The sequence below is a fragment of the Entelurus aequoreus genome, linkage group LG05, assembly GCF_033978785.1.
Source record: "Entelurus aequoreus isolate RoL-2023_Sb linkage group LG05, RoL_Eaeq_v1.1, whole genome shotgun sequence".
NCBI classification, from domain to species: Eukaryota; Metazoa; Chordata; class Actinopteri; order Syngnathiformes; family Syngnathidae; genus Entelurus; species Entelurus aequoreus.
In genome coordinates this window covers 78036798-78058399 of record NC_084735.1, presented here as the reverse complement: position 1 = coordinate 78058399, position 21602 = coordinate 78036798, and the positions used below count along the sequence as shown (strand labels likewise).

At 41.8% G+C, this 21602-nt stretch overlaps 2 protein-coding genes across 5 annotated transcripts in view; one reads left to right on the top strand and one right to left on the bottom strand.

Moving 5' to 3' along the window:
- Positions 1 to 19377, top strand: part of myo7ab (myosin VIIAb) — a 68772-nt gene extending 49395 nt beyond the window's left edge. For both annotated transcript variants that reach the window (XM_062048987.1, XM_062048986.1), the window contains 19 exons: positions 2285 to 2512; positions 2579 to 2749; positions 2818 to 2935; positions 3002 to 3128; positions 3200 to 3369; positions 3448 to 3638; positions 3723 to 3847; positions 3917 to 4074; positions 4192 to 4345; positions 4418 to 4573; positions 4659 to 4764; positions 11121 to 11234; positions 11317 to 11404; positions 11472 to 11578; positions 15965 to 16150; positions 16215 to 16331; positions 16406 to 16489; positions 16559 to 16678; positions 18794 to 19377. In XM_062048987.1, coding sequence (XP_061904971.1) covers positions 2285 to 2512; positions 2579 to 2749; positions 2818 to 2935; positions 3002 to 3128; positions 3200 to 3369; positions 3448 to 3638; positions 3723 to 3847; positions 3917 to 4074; positions 4192 to 4345; positions 4418 to 4573; positions 4659 to 4764; positions 11121 to 11234; positions 11317 to 11404; positions 11472 to 11578; positions 15965 to 16150; positions 16215 to 16331; positions 16406 to 16489; positions 16559 to 16678; positions 18794 to 18886 — 2613 coding nt within the window. In that variant the 3' untranslated portion in view covers positions 18887 to 19377. The remainder of the gene's footprint in view (positions 1 to 2284; positions 2513 to 2578; positions 2750 to 2817; positions 2936 to 3001; positions 3129 to 3199; positions 3370 to 3447; positions 3639 to 3722; positions 3848 to 3916; positions 4075 to 4191; positions 4346 to 4417; positions 4574 to 4658; positions 4765 to 11120; positions 11235 to 11316; positions 11405 to 11471; positions 11579 to 15964; positions 16151 to 16214; positions 16332 to 16405; positions 16490 to 16558; positions 16679 to 18793) is intronic.
- Position 19378: 1 nt separating this feature from the next.
- LOC133651072 (glycerophosphodiester phosphodiesterase domain-containing protein 5-like) overlaps positions 19379 to 21602 on the bottom strand; it is a 21651-nt gene continuing 19427 nt past the window's right edge. For all 3 annotated transcript variants that reach the window (XM_062048992.1, XM_062048995.1, XM_062048993.1), the window contains exons 15-16: positions 19618 to 19685; positions 19379 to 19511 (exon numbers count right to left, since the gene is read on the bottom strand). In XM_062048992.1, the coding sequence (XP_061904976.1) occupies positions 19420 to 19511; positions 19618 to 19685 (160 nt within the window). In that variant the 3' untranslated portion in view covers positions 19379 to 19419. The remainder of the gene's footprint in view (positions 19512 to 19617; positions 19686 to 21602) is intronic.

Sequence of the window (21602 nt, the reverse complement as noted above, 5' to 3'; positions counted from 1 at the left end):
CAAAATGTTTTAGTACAACTTTGGTAACCTATGAAGCCGCACCGCTTGTAGGATTGTCGGCGCATTAAACATACGAGTATTATTATGGTGTGTGTAAGATAAGACATATTATCTGGCATTTTTGTGTAAATACTGAAAAATTGCACACGTCCGCGCCTTCTTCTTTTTCTCTATCTGCTTGTTATGGGACTTTCATCCTCCGCTGTTGCCATTTCTAATAAAAAGTAATGTAAAGTTCTTACTTATATCTGTCAGTAAACTCCCCATGAAAGCGCTAAAACATACCGGCGTAGTGAGTTTACATTATTCAACCAAGGAACTTTAGTTATTAGAGTTCCGGTCGGACGGTTTTCCACATTTCCGGTGTGGTTGTTTCCGGATGAGGAGATGCTGCTCCGTTATTGATCTAAGTAAAGTCTGAATGTCATTACATCTTTTGACACTTCTTCCACTCCCGTCCTTGCACGCTACACCGCTACAACAAAGATGACGGGGAGAAGACGCTGTCGAAGGTGAGCCACGTAAATAAGACCGCATCTGGAAGCGACTGTCAGAAAGAGGCTTGGAGATGATCTGTAAAACATAATATATGCAACATTTTGACCAAAGAACCACAATTAAATGTTATGTAGACCACAAGGAAGTGTTTTCGATATATAAAAAATTTATAATAATATAACTCCTTTAATGCGCCCTATAATCCGGTGCGCCTAATATAGGAAAAAATATATAAAATAGACCATTCATCGGCAGTGCGCCTTATAATCCGGTGTACCCTATGGTCTGGAAAATATGGTACATACATCCGTACATTCATTTTATACATACATACCAGTGACGTGCGGTCACTAGAGGCAGGTGAGGCGGGGCCTCACCTGCCATCATGGAAAGAAAAAAAATGTAAAAAGAAAAAAAAATAATTAAATTGTTATATGTATTCAGTGATTATACTATAAAGTTATTTTCCATTTAACGTCACCAGTTTTAGATTATGTTTATTCAAAATCGCTGAATTTTCACATTTGCCGTTCAAATACTGAGAAGAGACGGTGCGGTGATCAGCAGCCAGTTGAGGCACTTGTGCCTCACCATGGATTGCGGACTCGGCTAACTGCTGGCCTGCTGTGTGGTGAGATCGTATTGCTATATGAATTAGATTATACATTTCCATAGTTTACTTAGCTGAGGTATATAATGTACAGTGTATTTTGTCAACAACTGTATGTGTGTAAAGTATTTCTTGTGCTGAGCGATCATAAAACTGCTGCGAAGACGCACTGTGGGAGGCTCGCAGTAACCCCGCCTCCTTGTGCCAAGCACCCCCGCCGCAGAATGCACCGCCCGACGGGAGCGCCACACCAACCAAAGCCCACACCCAAACCCTCCACGTGCAAGACCGAATCCACCCAAAAAAAGTCACTTAACAAGAAGCCAAAAAGTGCAAAAACAACAATGCTCACGCCGGAGGAGCCGTGAACGAGTGCAGGGACACAACATTAGGTACACCTGCAGACTGCAGCACGGATTTCATATTTCATTCATTCACAACTCCTCCAACACAAACACCACTGTTCCCGCACTTATAAGTAAAGGTAAGACAATAATAACGTTTTTTTTATTAAATGTGCTTTTTTGTGTGCTACAGTTTGTATGTGTAAAGTTAAAGTTAAGTTAAAGTACCAATGATTGTCACACACACTAGGTGTGGTGAAATTTGTTCTCTGCATTTGACCCATCCCCTTGTTCACCCCCTGGGAGGTGAGGGGAGCAGTGGGCAGCAGCGGCGCCGCGCCCGGGAATAATTTTGGCGATTTAACCCCCAATTCCAACCCTTGATGCTGAGTGCCAAACAGGGAAGAATGCTGGTATGAGCTTTTAAACATAACCCGTTTACTGCTGCCAATCAAATGGTGAATAAGATACTCTTTAGGGTTCATATGTTTGTAAATCTGACTGTGATGAAGTCAGTGCCTCACCAGTCATGAACCTCACCGCACGTCACTGATACATACATACTCGCACACATTGGTACTTACATGCACAAATACAGTACATGCATACACACTCACATTCACTGTACAAACACTGTATATATACAAGTACATACTGTATGCATACTTACACTAATGCATGGGTCAATTTGAATGAGGTGGTGGGCCACTTTAAATGATGTGGCGGGGCCCCCAGGCCTTGAGTTAGACACCTATGAGGCAAAACATCCAAGGTTGGTGGCGAATACTGTGAATTAACTACAGGATTCAAAGAACCTCCATCCATCCTTCAGGTATCGTCGCTGGGCAGCGGCAACGACCACGTCATGGACGCCGTTTCCCAATGTGAGCAGTACGCCAAAGAGCAAGGCGCACAGGAACGCAACGCTCCGTGGAGGCTGTTCTTCAGGAAGGAGATCTTCACGCCGTGGCACGACCCCGCCGACGACCATGTGGCCACCAATCTCATTTACCAGCAGATTGTGCGAGGGGTGAAGTTCGGAGAATACCGCTGCGAGAGGGTAAGCCACATTGTCGCCGTGTCATTTCAAAGATCTGGTTGATGCGATTATGGCTTTCCTCAAAAGGAGGAAGACCTCGCCGAGCTGGCATCTCAGCAGTACTATGTGGATTACGGCTTGGAAATCCTGCACGACCGCCTCCTCAGCCTCATCCCCTCCTACATCCCGGACAGGGAAATCACCTCCACCAAGACTCCGGAGAAGTGGGCTCAGCTCATCATCACCGCCCACAAGAAGGTAGCGCTCGGCAAAATGTGATGCATCCTGTGTTTTGCCGTGCTTTCATAACCCCCGTGTCTATCCAGGGACTGCACAGTAAGAGGAGGCCAAACACGCAGAAGGTGAAGGAGGACGTAGTGTCTTTTGCTCGATTAAAGTGGCCTTTATTGTTTTCACGCTTCTACGAGGCCTTCAAGTTCTCAGGTTGGTCGAACAAAGACGCTAACAGGTTGTGCAGGGATGTCATACCTTGGATTTGCGTTTGAATAGGACCCAGTCTGCCCAAGAACGATGTCATCGTCGCGGTAAACTGGACGGGTGTTTACTTTGTGGACGAGCAGGAACAAGTCCTTCTGGAGCTTTCTTTCCCGGAAACCATTGCGGTGTCCAGCAGCAGGTGTGACGCCAAACAGGAGATCACGTGATCACGGGTGCATTGTTCTGATTTTGACTGGTGGAATCTTGCAGAGGCGGCAAACTCCAAGGTCAGAGTTTCACACTGGCCACCATCAAAGGAGACGAGTACACGTTCACGTCGAACAACGCAGAGGACATCCGGGACTTGGTAGTGGCCTTCCTGGAAGGTCTGCGTAAGCGGTCCAAGTTTGTGGTGGGACTTCTGGACTGTCCCAATCCTGGTGCGACTGTGCAAGTGACAAAAAATGAACACCTACTGTAACTGATGATGGTCTTAAATAGCTGTTTTTATCTTCTAGCCGGGGCAGAGTCCACATTCTTGAGTTTCTCCAAGGGGGATCTGATCATACTCGATGAACATGACGGGGAGCATGTGATGAACTCCGGCTGGGCTCACGGGATCAACGACAAGACCAAGCAGCGAGGCGACTTCCCGGCGGACTGCGTCTATGTTCTGCCCACCATCACCAGACCTCAGTACGACATTGTGGTGAGTGTAAACCAGAAGTTGTGACAATTGAGACATTTCTGATAGATCACACCTTCCGAGTTTACCGCGTTCTTTAAATTGTAGGCTCTGGTGACGATGACTCCGGATCAGAGGAGGGAATCCGTCACGCTGTCCCAGATGAGTCTTGTAGACAACGAGGATAAAACCAAGGCCTACACACTGGAGGAGTTCTCCTACGACTACTTCAGGTGGATTCTGACTCTTTTCATCTTGTTATCCCAAGCTACAGCTAAATAAGTTCTTGGTGGTCTCTCCAGGCCTCCTCCAAAGAGCACCCTGAGCAGGGTGATGATATCTAAAGCTCGAGGGAAGGAGCGTCTGTGGAGCTGCAGCAAGGAGCCTCTCAAGCAACCTCTTCTGAAGAAGGTTTTTGCCCATGAGGAGCTTTCCCAGGAGGCTTGCCAGGCGTTCATGGATATCCTTTAATGAAGGATCACACTAAAACAATCTGCCCTGGAGGTACAGCTAGTTCTGGTATCTGGTGGTATCACGCGCAAAATTTCGTGTCAAAAAACCTTGACTATGACCGTACCTGTGATGAAGTACATGGGCGACTACCCGTCCAAGCGGGTGCGCTCAGTCAACGAGCTCACCGATCAGATCTTCGAGGGGGCCCTGAAAGCTGAGCCGCTGAAAGACGAGATCTTCTGTCAGATTCTCAAGCAGCTCACCGACAATCACATCAAGTAAGGAGCACAAAAGGTACTCTCTGAGACTACTTTGACAGCAACGTTTGTCCAACGTGTCATGTGGCTTAGGTACAGCGAGGAGAAGGGCTGGGAGCTGCTCTGGTTGTGTACCGGCTTGTTTCCTCCTAGTAACATCCTGCTGCCCCACGTCCAGAAGTTCCTCAAGGCCAAGAAGCATTATCCTTTGGCTCCCGATTGCATGCAGCGGCTGCAAAAAGCCTTGAGGTAACACGCTCACACATACTTAAACCCAACCCTCGATCTTCACTACTGTTCCGCTCTAATGGATCCTGCTTGTCATTTGTGGTAGAAACGGATCAAGGAAGTATCCTCCTCACCTGGTGGAGGTGGAGGCCATCCAGCACAAAACCACACAGATCTTCCACAAAGTTTATTTCCCAGATGACTCGGACGAGGTCAGTGTGTACTAAATCTACTTTGTGTATTCTTGTATGAAATAAGGAAGTGATTGATGTGATTGTTTGTCCTAAATTGTGTTTGTGTAAGCTAATTGTCTAAGTTATGTACTCAAAAAGGCAGAATTTGTGAAAATATGCACTCCTTATGTCTGATTATTTTTCTGACAAATACACCACATGGTGGCGCTGTTATTACACCACCACCGTTTTACGCAGATTGACTTGAAATTTCTCATACGGCGCAATGTGCTGTACAAAAACACCCACCGTAACTGTTTACATGAATCACCACCAAATGTGTTGCGCACCTTTTGAGCAAGATTGGTTGAAAAACATGGCAATTACAAACTAATTGTCCATATAAGGGGTGTCCCGATACAACTTTTTCAGTTGCAATACTGGAGCCTTGAGTGTTGGCCGATACCGATATTAGTCCGATACGATATCAGCACGAATCATACATTTATTATTTTGTAGTGTGGAATGTTAGAAAAGGGTTGATCAAGTGAACTTAGCGAAACAGAGAACAATAGTAGTTGTGTAAAACACTAACTTATTTATTAAAGGCCTACTGAAATGAGATTTTTTTATTTAAACGGGGATAGCAGATCCATTCTATGTGTCATACTTGATCATTTTGCGATATTGCCATATTTTTGCTGAAAGGATTTAGTAGAGAACGTCAACGATAAAGTTTGCAACTTTTGGTCGCTGATAAAAAAGCCTTGCCTGTACCGGAAGTAGCGTGACGTCACAGGTTGTGGAGCTCCTCACATCTGCACATTGTTTACAATCACGGCCACAAGCAGCGAGAGCGATTCGGACCGAGAAAGCGACGATTTCTCCATTAATTTGAGCGAGGATGAAAGATTTGTGGATGAGGAAAGTGAGAGTGAAGGACTAGAGGGCAGTGGAAGCGATTCAGATAGGGAAGATGCTGTGAGAGGCGGGTGGGACCTGATATTCAGCTGGGAATGACTAAAACAGTAAATAAACACAAGACATATATATACTCTATTAGCCACAACACAACCAGGCTTATATTTAATATGCCACAAATTAATCCCACATGACAAACACCTCCCCCCTCCCGTCCATATAACCCGCCAATACAAATCAAACACCCGCACAACACACTCAATCCCACAGCCCAACGTACCGTTCACCTCCGCAAAGTTCATACAGCACATATATTTCCCTCAAAGTTACGTACGTGACATGCACATAGCGACACGCACGTACGGGCAAGCGATCAAATGTTTGGAAGCCGCAGCTGCGTACTCAAGGTACAGCGTATCCAACTCAAAGTCCTCCTGGTAAGAGTCTCTGTTGTCCCATCTCCACAAGCATGTGTATCCAACTCAAAGTCCTCCTGGTAAGAGTCTATGTTGTTCCAGTTCTCCACAGGCCAATGGTAAAGCTTGACTGTCATCGTTCGGGAATGTAAACAATGAAACACCGGCTACGACGTAGCCGCTACGTGTTTGTGTTGCTGCACCCGGCCGCTAATACACCGCTTCCCACCTACAGCTTTCTTCTTTGCTATCTCCATTGTTCATTAAACAAATTGCAAAAGATTCACCAACACAGATGTCCAGAATACTGTGTAATTTTGCGATGAAAACAGACGACTTAATAGCTGGCCACAATGGTGTCCCAAAATGTCCGCTACAATCCGTGACGTCACGCGCAAACGTCATCATACCGAGACGTTTTCAGCAGGATATTTCGCGGGAAATTTAAAATTGCACTTTACTAATCTAACCCGGCCGTATTGGCATGTGTTGCAATGTTAAGATTTCATCATTGATATATAAACTATCAGACTGCGTGGTCGGTAGTAGTGGGTTGAAGTAGGCCTTTAACTATCTGGACTGGGCTTATGGTGTCTCTATGAAGTTAAAGAGGAGTGGAAATTGTTTTGTTTTTTTTGATGGCCACAATTGTACAAAAAGTTAAACCCATAACACAGCAAGTTGAATGAAAATGTGGACACGCTTGTTACTGGATACTTTCTAATACACTTCTGCCTTGGAGACTTTGTATGTGTAAATAATATGCAACTATATTTATTCCATACTTGTTTATATAGTCAAATGTTGTGTTTTAGTCTGCAATATTGTTCGATGAAAGACATGTATGTCTAGCTTGTGTGCTGTTGTGTGCTTAGCTGTTGTGTAGCTTCTAGGAGCCTATAGCCTACCATGTTTACTTTTTTTTTAAATGACTTGACTGAAATACAAAGAAAGACCAACCTTTTGTGTTTATTGAAAGACATTTAAATGTTAACTGGCTGTCCAGTTTTGCACAAGCAAACACGCTGCATGACTGCTTATATTGGAGCACTTATATCGGAGATTCTAGATGCAGGCTAATATTCTGCGGATATCGAACTGATATTCAATATTAATATTAGATTGAGATACCACTAGTCCAGGGTTTTTCAACCACTGTGCCGTGGCACACTAGTGTGCCGTGAGATACAGTTTGGTGTGCCGTGGGAGATTATCTAGTTTCACCTATTTGGGTTAAAAATATTTTTTGCAAACCAGAAATTATAGTCTGCAAATTATGTGTTGTTGTTGAGTGTCGGTGCTGTCTAGAACTCGGCAGAGTAACCGTGTAATACTCTTCCATATCAGTAGGTGGCAGCCGGTAGCTAATTGCTTTGTAGATGTCGGAAACAGCGGGGGGCAGCGTGCAGGTAAAAAGGTGTCTAATGCTTAAACCAAAAATAAACAAAAGGTGAGTGCCCCTAAGAAAAGGCATTGAAGCTTAGGGAAGGCTATGCGGAACGAAACTAAAACTGAACTGGCTGCAAAGTAAACAAAAACAGAATGCTGGACGACAGCAAAGACTTACTGTGGAGCAAAGACGGCGTCCATGATGTACATCCGAACATGACAATCAACAATGTCCCCGCAAAGATGGATAAAAACAACTGAAATATTATTGATTGCTAAAACAAAGTAGATGCAAGAAATATCGCTCAAAGGAAGACATGAAACTGTTACAGGAAAATACCAAAAATAGAGAAAAAGCCACCAAAATAGGAGCGCAAGACAAGAACTAAAACACTACACACAGGAAAACAGCAAAAAACTCCAAATAAGTCATGGCGTGATGTGACAGGTCGTGACAGTACACCTACTTTGAGACAAGAGCTATAGTGATGCATGGTTGGTTATGGTTTAAAGTCATATCCAACAATTGCGACAACGACTTTTTACTGTCAACTGAGTTTTATTTTTTAATGATTTCTGCTGGTGGTGTGTCTCCGGATTTTTTCAACGCAAAAAATGTGCCTTGGCTCAAAAAAGGTTGAAAAACACTGCACTAGTCCATAATTTACAGACTATTTGTCTAACCATGGTAACACTTTGAGTATTACATGCACACTAACATGTCTTCCATAGCATTTTGAACACAACCCATACACATACTTACCAACCTTGATACCTTCGAATTCGGGAGATTGGGGGGGGGGGGGGGGTTGAGGTGGGCGGGGTTGGGGTGGCGGGGTTTGGTGGTAGCTGGGTTGTATATTGTAGCCCGGAAGAGTTAGGGATGCAAGGGATTCTGGGTATTTGTTCTGTTGTGTTTATGTTGTGTTACGGTGCGGATGTTCTCCCGAAATGTGTTTGTCATTCTTGTTTGGTGTGGGTTCACAGTGTGGCGCATATTTGTAACAGTGTTAAAGTTGTTTGTACGGCCACCCTCAGTGTGACCTGTATGGCTGTTGATCAAGTATGTCTTGCAGTCACTTTCGTGTGTATGCAGAAGCCGCATACAACATGTGACTGGGCCGGCACGCTGTTTGTATGGTGAAAAAGCGGACGCGTCGACGGGTTGTAGAGGACGCTAAAGGCAGTGCCATCACGGCACGCCCTTAATATTGTTGTCCGGGTGAAAATCGGGAGAATGGTTGCCCCGGGAAATTTTCGGGAGGGGCACTGAAATTCGGGAGTCTCCCGGGAAAATCGTGAGGGTTGGCAAGTATGCCCATACACGGCGCCACAAACTGGCTGATCAATTCTGTTCAAAAACTTGCAAACTACCTAAACTGCAGCAGAAGATCAAAAGTAAATATGACAGAGGTTTGTTGTGACCTTTTTAGACTTAGAACTAATTAAGTTCATTGCAAATATAAAAATGTGGTGTCCAGGGTGTAGGGATAGGCTCCAGCACTCCCCGCGACTCCGAAAGGGACAAGCGGTAGAAAATGGATGGATGGTAATAGCAACATAAGAGGGGTGGAGGTTCTAAAGGCGACCATATTTAGCATATTGTCACATGTTGACTCACTCAATCGTAGGGATGGGTACCGAATCTTATACATTTTTGCCCGTTTCCGCCGGGCAATAATTCACATAAAATCTAACGGTGCCATGTTACAGTACCTGGGTTCCATTGCCGACTCAGCCGAGCTTCGCCACTTGGCGATCACTCCAGCAGCACTGAGAGCGGACTTAGGCAAACTACCTCTGGGTAATGTTGCAATTTTCCGAAACAACAAAGTAATTGACTCCAAAAAAGCTCCGACGCAAGTTAAGTAAGGCTCCACTTTTCTAGACATTAGCTTGATGCTGATCTACATTGGTTTTGCTATTGACATGCTACTGATTAGCATTAACGATTTTACATGGCGATTTCAACACCTCCAAATTTGTTAATGAAAACTGCAACTAAGAAGCGCGTTACAATCAAACAGCTGGTGTGTGTTAAGTACAATGCTTACAGTATTAACACTTTTTAGGGCGCAACAGACTGCAAAAACTGAAATGACCAACAAACCATAAACCAGGGGTCACCAACCTTTTTGAAACCAAGAGATACTTCTTGGGTACTGATTAATGCGAAGGGCTACCAGTTTGATACACACTTAAATAAATTGCCAGAAATAGCCAATTTGCTCAATTTACCTTTAACTCTATGTTATTATTAATAATTAATGATATTTACACTTAATTGAACGGTTTAAAAGAGGAGAAAACACGAAAAAAATGACCATTACATTTTGAAACATAGTTTATCTTCAATTTCGAGTCTTTAAAATTCAAAATTCAACCGAAAAAAAGAAGAGAAAAACTAGCTAATTCGAATCTTTTTGAAAAAATTAAAAAAAGAATTTATGGAACATCATTAGTAATTTTTCCTGATTAAGATTAATTTTAGAATTTGGATGACATGTTTTAAATAGGTTAAAATCCAATCTGCACTTTGTTAGAATATATAACAAATTGGACCAAGCTATATTTCTAACAAAGACAAATCGTTATTTCTTCTAGATTTTCCATAACAAAAATTTTAAAAGAAATTCAAAAGACTTTGAAATAAGATTTAAATTTGATTCTACAGATTTTCTAGATTTGCCAGAATAATTTTTTTGCATTTTAAATATGATAAGTTTGAAGAAATATTTCACAAATATTCTTCGTCGAAAAAACAGAAGCTAAAATGAAGAATTAAATTAAAAAATTGTTATTATTCTTTACAATTAAAAAAAAAAAATACTTGAACATTGATTTAAATTGTCAGGAAATAAGAGGAAGGAATTTAAAAGGTAAAAAGGTATATGTGTTTAAAAATCCTAAAATCATTTTTAAGGTTGTATTTTTTCTCTAAAATTGTCTTTCTGAAAGTTATAAGAAGCAAAGTAAAAAAAAAAAAAGAATTTATTTAAACAAGTGAAGACCAAGTCTTTAAAATATTTTCTTGGATTTTCAAATTCTATTTGAGTTTTGTCTCTCTTAGAATTAAAAATGTCGAGCACAGCGAGACCAGCTTGCTAGTATATAAATCAAATTAAAAAAATAGAGGCAGCTCACTGGTAAGTGCTGCTATTTGAGCTATTTTTAGAACAGGCCAGCGGGCTACTCATCTGGTCCTTACGGGCTACCTGGTGCCCGCGGGCAGCGCGTTGGTGACCCCTGCCATAAACTATACACTACTGCCATCTAACTAACGTCTTGGACTTGCAGCTTAATTTCATACTTGCAAATGCGACTCGGAAATGTGATAATAAAACAACATATAACAACTGGACAGCAGTTATCATAGTCAGCTCATTTTTAAATGTTACAATTAAAAGAATAAGATTTTATCAACAAAAACAAGTGATATCTATCAACACACACATATGTACCAAAAATAGGTGCTGTTGAGTACTTGGGAATCGGTACCGTATCGGTTCAAATGTGAACGGTACCCATCCTTACTCATACATGTCAATACGAACAAGTAGGCAGGCGTTAAATACAGTTTTGATAGTGAAAAAATGTAGCTTGTAGCCTCCTGGGATGCTGCCCTTATGTGTGGGTTTTATTATTTTGGTGTTTGGCGTCGCTTGGCAGGTGTTTGAAGTGGAGTCCAGCACCAAGGCCAAAGACTTCTGCCACAACATTTCTGGACGCCTGATGCTCAAATCGTCTGAGGGTTTCAGTCTTTTTGTCAAGATCACAGACAAGGTAGAAGAAGGCTTACTGTACATTCGGCTTAATTGTTGTCATCCATAAAAATGTTTGTTTGTTTGTTTGTTTGCTTCTTCAGGTGATCAGCGTGCCGGACGGCGACTTCTTCTTCGACTTTGTCCGCCACCTGACCGACTGGATCAAGAAAGCCAGACACGTGAAAGACGGTAAATATCTTGATCATCATTACGTTCACATTTCATATGGCGTGATCGTCGCACTGTGTTTGTGCAGGCGTGGTGCCTTCACTGACCTACCAGGTGTTCTTCATGAAGAAGCTGTGGACTAACACCATGCCCGGCAAGGACGCCATGGCCGACTCCATCTTCCACTATTATCAAGTAATGTCCCGCTCTTGTTTCACATTTGAAGGATACAAAAATGTTGCGTTTCCTTTGTCAAAAGTTGCGAAGGGTATTAATTTGTAGTACCCTGTCGTTGGGGTACCAACTTACCTTAAGGGTGGCGCTAAACGTGCTGCAGAATCTGGTATGGAAGACAAAAATATCAGGAAAGGGTTTTAGGTTGCAGGTTTCTGTTCCAAACCGTACCGTGTTGATCCGAACTGAACCAAGCAATCCACAAAGTCCACTAAGTTGTGGGTCTCCACTGACCTAGCAGGGGTTCTGTGGACTAACATCATATCCGACTGCATTTTCTACTGCTGCTAAGGACCTGGGGCCGTACTTATCAAGCTTCTCAGAATTACTCCTAAGAAGTCTGCTAAGAGTTGACTTAAGAGTAAATAAATTCTTCGCTTAAAGCTGCACTTAAAAGTTAGTTATCAAGCGTCTTACTCACACTATCAGCGAAGTGTAGGACTGAATCTTAAGTGTCACACTCAGAGCTGAATTACGACATTGCTATGTGCCGTAAATGGAATTTTGGGTGACGTCATTTCTGTGTCCATAGAAATGACCAATCACGGAAGGGAATCCGTTGTCTAAGAATAAATAAATATCTTGGAAATATTTAAGTGGACAATGGGAGTGTATATTTTGACAATAAACTACAAAATAATACAAAACAAACTAGTCCCCGCCGGCACTCACGCTACCGCTCCCTCTCTTCTCTCGCCCACACACTCACTGACGTCACTCACCTCACGGCCACACACATACGCTACTGTCATAACATTTTCTTTCCAATTCATTAATTAGGCAACTAATTTGAAACTGGTGTGGGTGGCTCTATATATACTAGCCCACTGCAGCCACATGTAGAAATCAACATGGAATCGAAAAGTATTAAATCTGTGACAAAAATAATACCCGCTCTGTCTAAACGATACCGTTTGATCAGCTGCTCGTCATCAAACAAATCCAGGACATCGTTCCGCTCCCTGAATGTTCGCGCACGTCTCTCTCGCCTCAGTGCCATCCCCTGCTGGCAACTCCTAACCACTTAAGACACCTCTGAAGGTCTCTTAAATATCGTGGAGAGTAGGAGTGATTCTTAGACTTAAGAACTTTGATAAAAAGCTTTTATTCTTAAGTTTGAGAGTAGGACTAAATTTCGCAAATTCTCAGGACTTAAGTGTAAAATGGCACTCTAAGAAGCTTGATAAGTACGGCCCCTGATCTACTAAGATCCTAATACCACACATTAAACAGCGTGTGCAAACTATAAAATGTGTGTGTACTACAAGTGGGCGTGTTGCGTGTGATCTAGGGGAGCAGACCGCCTTATTTATATGTGGTTTTTGCATGTACCATACGGAGCTTTTACCACGGAGACGCTGGATCATTTACTGCACATTCATGTTATCACGCTCCTACCTGTCTTGTTTTCCTATGTTTTCAAACAAGCAGCGGACATGTACCACTTTTTATGGGCATTTAAAAAGCAGTCTTGCAGTGCATCTACATTGAAACCACTTTTCTTTTAAGTTCCCCCACGGGAGTGGCTGCGGCACTAACTGCATCACTCGTCAATAGTGCGCGATGAATAAACTGTATACATCCCTTCATACTGTAACTACGTGCTGGTGTTAATGTGTATGTTAGTGCGTTATGATGACCATTTTTCTAATGGTTTGTGAACACAACTTGTCGGCGGAGAATGAGGAAATATTGAGTGTCTTAGAGTGAAACACTGAGGCAGACGTGTGTGTGCACTGAGGAAATACATGTTGGAATTGGGTTTGTTGTTCGCATACAGTAGGATTGGCAATAAAAGCTAAAAAGAGTGTCGGGCTTTGAGTGTCTTCTTCTGGACTCTACAATACATGATAAAACTTTTTTTTCACATAAAAAAACACATTTTTAAGGTGATCACCGTGCTCTATTATTATTTTCTAAAGCACCTTGAGGAAAACATCAGTAGAAGAGGACGCAAAAGGAAATACTAGCGGCTTACCTTCTTTTTCTCTTGTTATTGAGCTGTTGTTTGTTGTTCTTTCTCAGTTTTTCTGCAGGTTCTGACTCCGACCCTTGAGGGTGCGCCTGATTTTGGCTTAAATCTTTAAAAATGTTTTCATCCAAATTCTTCTTTAAAGTCAGCATCATTCAAATTATGGCCGCAAATTCCCCTCTTCAACCTGCAACTATGCATCTGGCAGACATGTTTGATCATTTCCTCAAATTCTACACAGAAATACCACAATTCAGTATGAAGATGCTACCAAAACACGAACCACGCAATATGAAATAGCCCCCAGTCTTCTGTAGGTGACGTCAACAGGTTCTCCTAAATTTCGAAAATGTGCTGAAACCCATTAGAAAACAAGCCTAAAATCACTACTGTGTCTATTTTGGGAGGAATTGTACCTGTAGACCTCATGTTCAGGTCCAAAACTATGAAATAAGTGGCAATGTTGTCAGCTTTAGAGCATCCCTTTAAGAGTGCACTAGATAACCTACAGAATCAAATATGGAAAACAAAAAGATCAGGGGCCGTATTTATCAAGCTTCTTAGAATTACTCCTAAGAAGTCTGCTAAGAGTTGACTTATGAGTAAAGAAATTCTTCGCTGAAAGCTGCACTTAAAAGTTAGTTATCAAGCGTCTTACTCACACTTTCAGCGAAGTGTAGGACTGAATCTTAAGTGTCACACTCAGAGCTGAATTACGACATTACTATGTGCCGTTAACGGAATTTTAGGTGACGTCATTTCTGTGTCCATAGAAATTACCAATCACGGAAGGGAATCCGTTGTCTAAGAATAAAGAAATATCTTGGAAATATTTAAGTGGACAATGGGAGTGTATATTTTGACAATAAACTACAAAATAATACAAAACAAACTAGTCCCCGCCGGCACTCACGCTACCGCTCCCTCTCTTCTATCGCCCACACACTCACTGACGTCACTCACCTCACGGCCACACACATACGCTACTGTCATAACATTTTCTTTCCAATTCATTAATTAGGCAACTAATTTGAAACTGGTGTGGGTGGCTCTATATATACTAGCCCACTGCAGACACATGCAGAAATCAACAAGGAATCGAAAAGTATTAAATCTGTGACAAAAATAATATCCGCTCTGTCTAAACGATACCGTTTGATCAGCTGCTCGTCATAAAAAAAAAAAAAAACATTGTTCCGTTCCCTGAACGTTCGCGCACGTCTCTCTCGCCTCAGTGCCATCCCCTGCTGGCAACTCCTAACCACTTAAGACACCTCTGAAGGTCTCTTAAATATCGTGGCGAGTAGGAGTGATTCTTAGACTTAAGAACGTTGATAAAAAGCTTTTATTCTTAAGTTTGAGAGTAGGACTAAATTTCGCAAATTCTCAGGACTTAAGTGTAAAATGGCACTCTAAGAAGCTTGATAAGTACGGCCCCTGAATCTTAAGTGTCACACTCAGAGCTGAATTACGACATTACTATGTGCCGTTAACGGAATTTTAGGTGACGTCATTTCTGTGTCCATAGAAATGACCAATCACGGAAGGGAATCCCTTGTCTAAGAATAAAGAAATATCGTAGAAATATTTAAGTGGACAATGGGAGTGTATATTTTGACAATGAACTACAAAATAATACAAAACAAACTTACATGTGTACCATCGATTACCCCGACCACTCCAGGGAAGCCAGCTACACGCATGAATGCAGTTTTCTTCTGTTGAATTATCCGGGGTGTAGTTGGAAAGTCAATGAAACGCATGACGAGGTGAGGAGCAGTAAGGGCCATTATTGTTTCCATAACAATTCTGCTTACTGATGGTTGTGATGGCCCCAAATCATCAGCGTTACACTGTTGCATTTTCCCAGCGGCGAGATATCGAAGCATTGTGATGACCTTTAGTTCTGCTGTGAAAGCTCTGTTGCGTGATGTTGCTGATGAGATGACGCCCCTTATTAAATCTGTGACCAAAATAATACCCGCTCTGTCTAAATGATACCGTTTGATCAGCTGCTCGGCATCAAACAAAGCCAGGACATCCTTCCGCTCCCTGAACGTTCACGCACGTCTCTCTTGCCTCGGTGCCATCCCCCGCTGGCAACTCCTAACCACTTAGGACACCTCTGAAGGTCTCTTAAATATCGTGGAGAGTAGAAGTGATTCTTAGACTTAAGAAAGTTGATAAATAGCTTTTATTCTTAAGTTTGAGAGTAGGACTAAATTTCGAAAATTCTCAGGACTTAAGTGTAAAATGGCACTCTAAGACGCTTGATAAATACGGCCCCAGATCTAGTTTGAGCTAAACTGAGCCTAGTCTTCAAGTGTGGATCCTTAGGTTAGTGTAGTCCAATAAACCATTGGTCTTCTATGCAGGAGCTGCCAAAGTACCTGCGAGGTTACCACAAGTGTTCCAAGGATGAAGTGCACCAGCTAGCGGCACTCATCTACCGGGTGAAGTTTGAGGATGACAAGTCCCACTTCCAGAACATGCCCAAGATCCTCAAGGACCTCGTCCCCCAGGACCAGAGTCGACATTTGTCTCCTGACGACTGGAAGAGGGTAAGTCTGGTTTTAACGCAGATCAAAGATCGCTTTATAGAATTTGTGTTTTTCCTTCTTTTAGTCCATCATGTCGGTGTTTAACAAACAATCTGGAAAAACCAAAGAAGAAGCCAAACTGTCCTTCCTGAAACTCATCTACAAGTGGCCCACATTTGGGTCGGCCTTCTTTGAGGTCAAGGTACAAACCTCCCAATCTACAAGCGATACTTCTTGTAGAAAGTACACAACTGTGCCTTTTGTGTTTCATTGCAGCAAACCACTGATCCAAATTACCCAGAAACCCTCTTGATTGCCATCAACAAACACGGAGTCAGTCTCATTGACCCCAAGTCCAAGGTAGGTGCTGGTTTCGGAGTGAATGATCTGGAAGAAATGAAGTCAATTTGGTACGTTGGTTCCTGTCAGGACATCTTGACCACGCACCCCTTCACCAAGATCTCCAACTGGAGCAGCGGCAACACCTACTTCCACATTACCATCGGGAACCTGGTGCGAGGAAGCAAGCTGCTGTGCGAAACCTCGCTGGTAAGTGCGTACCTCCGTGGTACGCGTCTATGATCAACAATGTCACTCAGTCGAGCGTAAACTTCAACCCAAGTTTAAACTGTTCACCCCCTAGAACACTTAGCACGTCCTATTTTTGTCGGTTCTGTCTGTTGGTACGTTAGCTTATCTTTTCTGGTTCACAGAGAGTGATTTTAAATATTTTCAACTAATGTTTGCAATTGTTTCTATATTTGATTCTGCGCAAAGGGAAATATTCCTCTTACCCAGGGGTCGGCATCCCAAAATGTTGAAAGAGCCATATTGCACCAAAAATACAACAAAAAAAATCTGTCTGGAGCCGCAAAAAATTTAAAGCCTTATATAAGTGAAGGCAACATATGATGTAAGTGTCTATATTAGCTATATTAGCCTACTATCAAAGTCTGACGCAAATCTTCGTTGACAGAAATGTTGTATTTGAATTTTTATTCTACACATTTTGCAACATTGGAAATCATGAGTAAAAATGAAGGCTTCTCACAGGATGAGATAACTTTTGGGAATTACTGACTTAGAATGGCCAAAGGTATAGATGTGTGTGTCCAAGTTTAAGGAAACGGCAGGCTGTCGTCTTCTAATGGATTTATTACAATCTTTGCAAGCTGGGTAACATTTGCTGTGGTCTGGAACAACATGGCACACAAACAACTATGAGAAATGCGGCCAATATTACATACAGATAATGTGTCATGAGACATGCGAATATAAATTAAATACACAGAGGACATAAGTAAAGGAAATTAAATGAGCTCAAATATATCTACGAACGAGGCATAATGATGCAAAATGTACATACTGCTAGCCTAAATAGCATGTTAGCATCGATTAGCTTGCAGTCATGCACTGACCAAATTTGCCTCATTAACACTCCAACAGGTAAATAAAATCAACAAAGCTCACCCTTGTGCATTCACGCACAGCATACAACGTTTGGTGGACAGAATGAGACAAAGAAGGAGTGGCATGAATCACGTCTTTCTGTGGCAGCATCGGAGAAAGTTGTACATGTAAACAAACTACGATGAGTTCAAGGATCGCCAAAATTAGTAGGACAAAACGGCGCTTGCCAAATACTCTCATCAGTGAAGCATGTGTAATAGAGATGTCCGATAATATCGGCCTGCCGATATTATCGGCCGATATATGCGTTAAAATGTAATATCGGAAATTATCGGTATCGTTTTTTTTATTATCGGTATCGTTTTTTTTGTTTTGTTTTTTTTAATTAAATCAACATAAAAAACACAAGATACACTTACAATTAGTGCACCAACCCCCCAAAAAAACCTCCCCCATTTACACTCATTCACACAAAAGGGTTGTTTCTTTCTGTTATTAATATTCTGGTTCCTACATTATATATCAATATATATCAATACAGTCTGCAAGGGATACAGTCCGTAAGCACACATGATTGTGCATGCTGCTGGTCCACTAATAGTACTAACCTTTAACAGTTAATTTTACTAATTTTCATTCATTACTAGTTTCTATGTAACTGTTTTTATATTGTTGTACTTTCTTTTTTATTCAAGAAAATGTTTTTAATTTATTTATCTTATTTTACTAATTTTTTAAAAAAGTACCTTATCTTCACCATACCTGGTTGTCCAAATTAGGCATAATAATGTGTTAATTCCACGACTGCATATATCGGTTGATATCGGTATCGGTTGATATCGGTATCGGTAATTAAAGAGTTGGACAATATCGGAATATCAGATATCGGCAAAAAGCCATTATCGGACATCCCTAATGTATAACATAAAGAGTGGGATTTCTAACAATTAGGAAGGTTTGTGTCATGTTTGTCCTCCTAGAGAAAATATATTACACCAAAAAATAAATTTTAGAAAATAACACAGAATGACAAAAAAAAACGTTACACCAAACAACAAAGATACCATTAATTCTTTGAAAAATGGTTTTATAAAAAATGTTTAGTTTGTCTTTTCATTGTGTTAGCCTGTAGCTACTTCCTGGTACATAGAAAATAGCGTTATTTGTAAACGGGGAGGACTGAACGATCCAATCAAGGCTCAAATGGCAAAAAATAAATGTGTCTATATTGTGTTTCGTCACCTTTTACCATAGGGCTACAAAATGGACGACCTGCTTACGTCGTACATCAGCCAGATGTTGACCACCATGACCAAACAGCGGAGCTCTCGCGGCAGCAGCAAGTGAACACTGGCGGCGTCTCCCATCGGCCCTTAACACTCACTAGTTGCCTTCCAATCAGCTCTTTCCTCGCCGGTATGTGGCGCCGGCGCGAGGTGAGCGTCCCCCTAGCGTCTCCACGCAGCAACGTTATTTATGTGCGTTTACCGTTTTGTTGGAGACTGAAATCAACAACGTAATGATCCGCTTAAGACTTTTTTTGTAGGCCACTTGTCTCGTATCGTGATTTTCTTCAGCAGGATAGTTGGCTTAAAAAATGTAAGCGTGAGGTAAGTAGCTTATCCTTATTTATACTTTTGTCTGTGTTACCTGTGCCACCAACTTCACCTCGTGATATAAATCTTTGTTTTTTATGTATGAAAAATGATGCAGGTTTTAAAATCCCAGTGCTCAAAGCAACACGTGGTAGAAGTAAAAATGACTTAATGCAAAATGCACACTGGAGCTTGTTCCTTGAAATTAAAAGAGCAACAAAACAATCCTTTTTTTTCAATTTTTTTTTATTTCCTTAAATAATGAAATAGGTGGCAAAAAGACTTTTAGTTTGACGGTTGCCAGGTTGGCTGAGCGGACGAGGTTGCCAGGTTGGGCGTTTTAGTAGCGCTGGACACGGACCATATGTCACTCAGCTCTGCAAAATCCAAAATAACATCACAATTTAAAATCAGATTACTATATTACCGTTACACTCCTAGTCAAAATGTGAGAAGTTATTAGAATTTTGCGGCGTCGCTGACCTGTTTTGAACTGGCTGTACGTGCCTTCATCCAGCATCCCAGCACCAGTCACTCTTTGCTTTTGCCACCTGTCGGCAAACACCACATGACCACTTGTACCATCACTAATTACAACATCAATGAAATAACAATAGTTGTGCTACATCCAGACAACTACTTGTTTAGTTTTTTTTAAAACAAGCATCTTAAAGGCCTACTGAAATGAATTTTTTTTATTTATACGGGGATAGCAGATCCATTCTGTGTCGTACTTGATCATTTCGCGATATTGCCATATTTTTGCTGAAAGGATTTAGTAGAGAACATCGACAATAAAGTTCGCAACTTTTGGTCGCTGATAAAAAAAGCCTTGCCTGTACCGGAAGTAGCGTGACGTCGCAGGTTGAAAGGCTTCTCACATTTCCCCATTGTGAGGAGCGAGAGCGATTCGGACCGAGAAAGCGACGATTACCCCATTAATTAGAGCGAGGATGAAAGATTCGTGGATGAGGAACGTGAGAGTGAAGGACTAGAGTGCAGTGCAGGATGTATCTTTTTTCGCTCAGACCGTAACTTAGGTACAAGCTGGCTCATTGGAGTCCACACTTTCTCCTTTTTCTATTGTGGATCACGGATTTGTATTTTAATAAATATATCCTCTTGAAAATGAGAGTCGAGAACGCGAAATGGACTTTCACAGTGACCTTTATCTCCACGACAATACATCGGCGAAGCACTTTAGCTACGGAGCTAACGTGATAGCATCGGGCTTTACTGCAGATAGAAACAAAATAAATAAACCCCTGACTGGAAGGATAGACAGAAAATCAACAATACTATTAAACCATGGACATGTAAATACACGGTTAATGCTTTCCAGCCTGGCGAAGCTTAACAATGCTGTTGCTAACGACGCTATTGAAGCTAACTTAGCTACGGGACCTCACAGAGCTGTGCTAAAAAACATTAGCTATCCACCTACGCCAGCCAGCCCTCATCTGCTCATCAACACCCGTGCTCACCTGCGTTCCAGCGATCGACGGTGCGACGAAGGACTTCACCCGATCATCGATACGGTCGGCGGCTAGCGTCGGATAGCGCGTCTGCTATCCAAGTCAAAGTCCTCCTGGTTGTGTTGCTGTAGCCAGCCGCTAATACACCGATCCCACCTACAGCTTTCTTCTTTGCAGTCTCCATTGTTCATTAAACAAATTGCAAAAGATTCACCAACACAGATGTCCAGAATACTGTGGAATTGTGCGATGAAAACAGAGCTTTTTGTATTGGATTCAATGGTGTCCGAATACTTCCGTTTCAACCATTGACGTCACGCGCATACGTCATCATATATAGACGTTTTCAACCGGAAGTTTTGCGGGAAATTTAAAATTGCACTTTATAAGTTAACCCGGCCGTATTGGCATGTGTTGCAATGTTAAGATTTCATCATTGATATATAAACTATCAGTCTGCGTGGTCGGTAGTAGTGGCTTTCAGTAGGCCTTTAAAACCACGATTCAAACATGGAAAATATTCAAAGTCAAGCATTTAGTTTTTATTACTGATGCAACACATTACAAGAATATTATTGTATTTAAAACTACAGTGGTACCTTAACTTACGAGTATTTTGATTTAGGAGGTGTCTGCGAGCACAATGGCGTAGCAACTGTCTAACTTGCTAGCATTATCTTAAAGCTAGAGATTGAAATAACTTATTTTTGTAAGCTCGGCTTAATGGGAGTTTTGCTCTGACGCTACGGACCGGTGTTTCCTCCCGCTCCCGCCGATAGGAACTCTCCCAGCATATCGCCTGAAAAGTGTCCACTCTTCTCTACCACAACACTGATTGTGGGAGATAGCATAATTAGGAATATCCGCTTTTTCCACACCATTAGAATAGAATAGAAGAGAAAGTACTTTATTGATCCCTGGGGGAAATTCAGCACCACAGTTCGCTCACAATAAACAATACACACATATATTTTTTACAATAAAAATTACTGT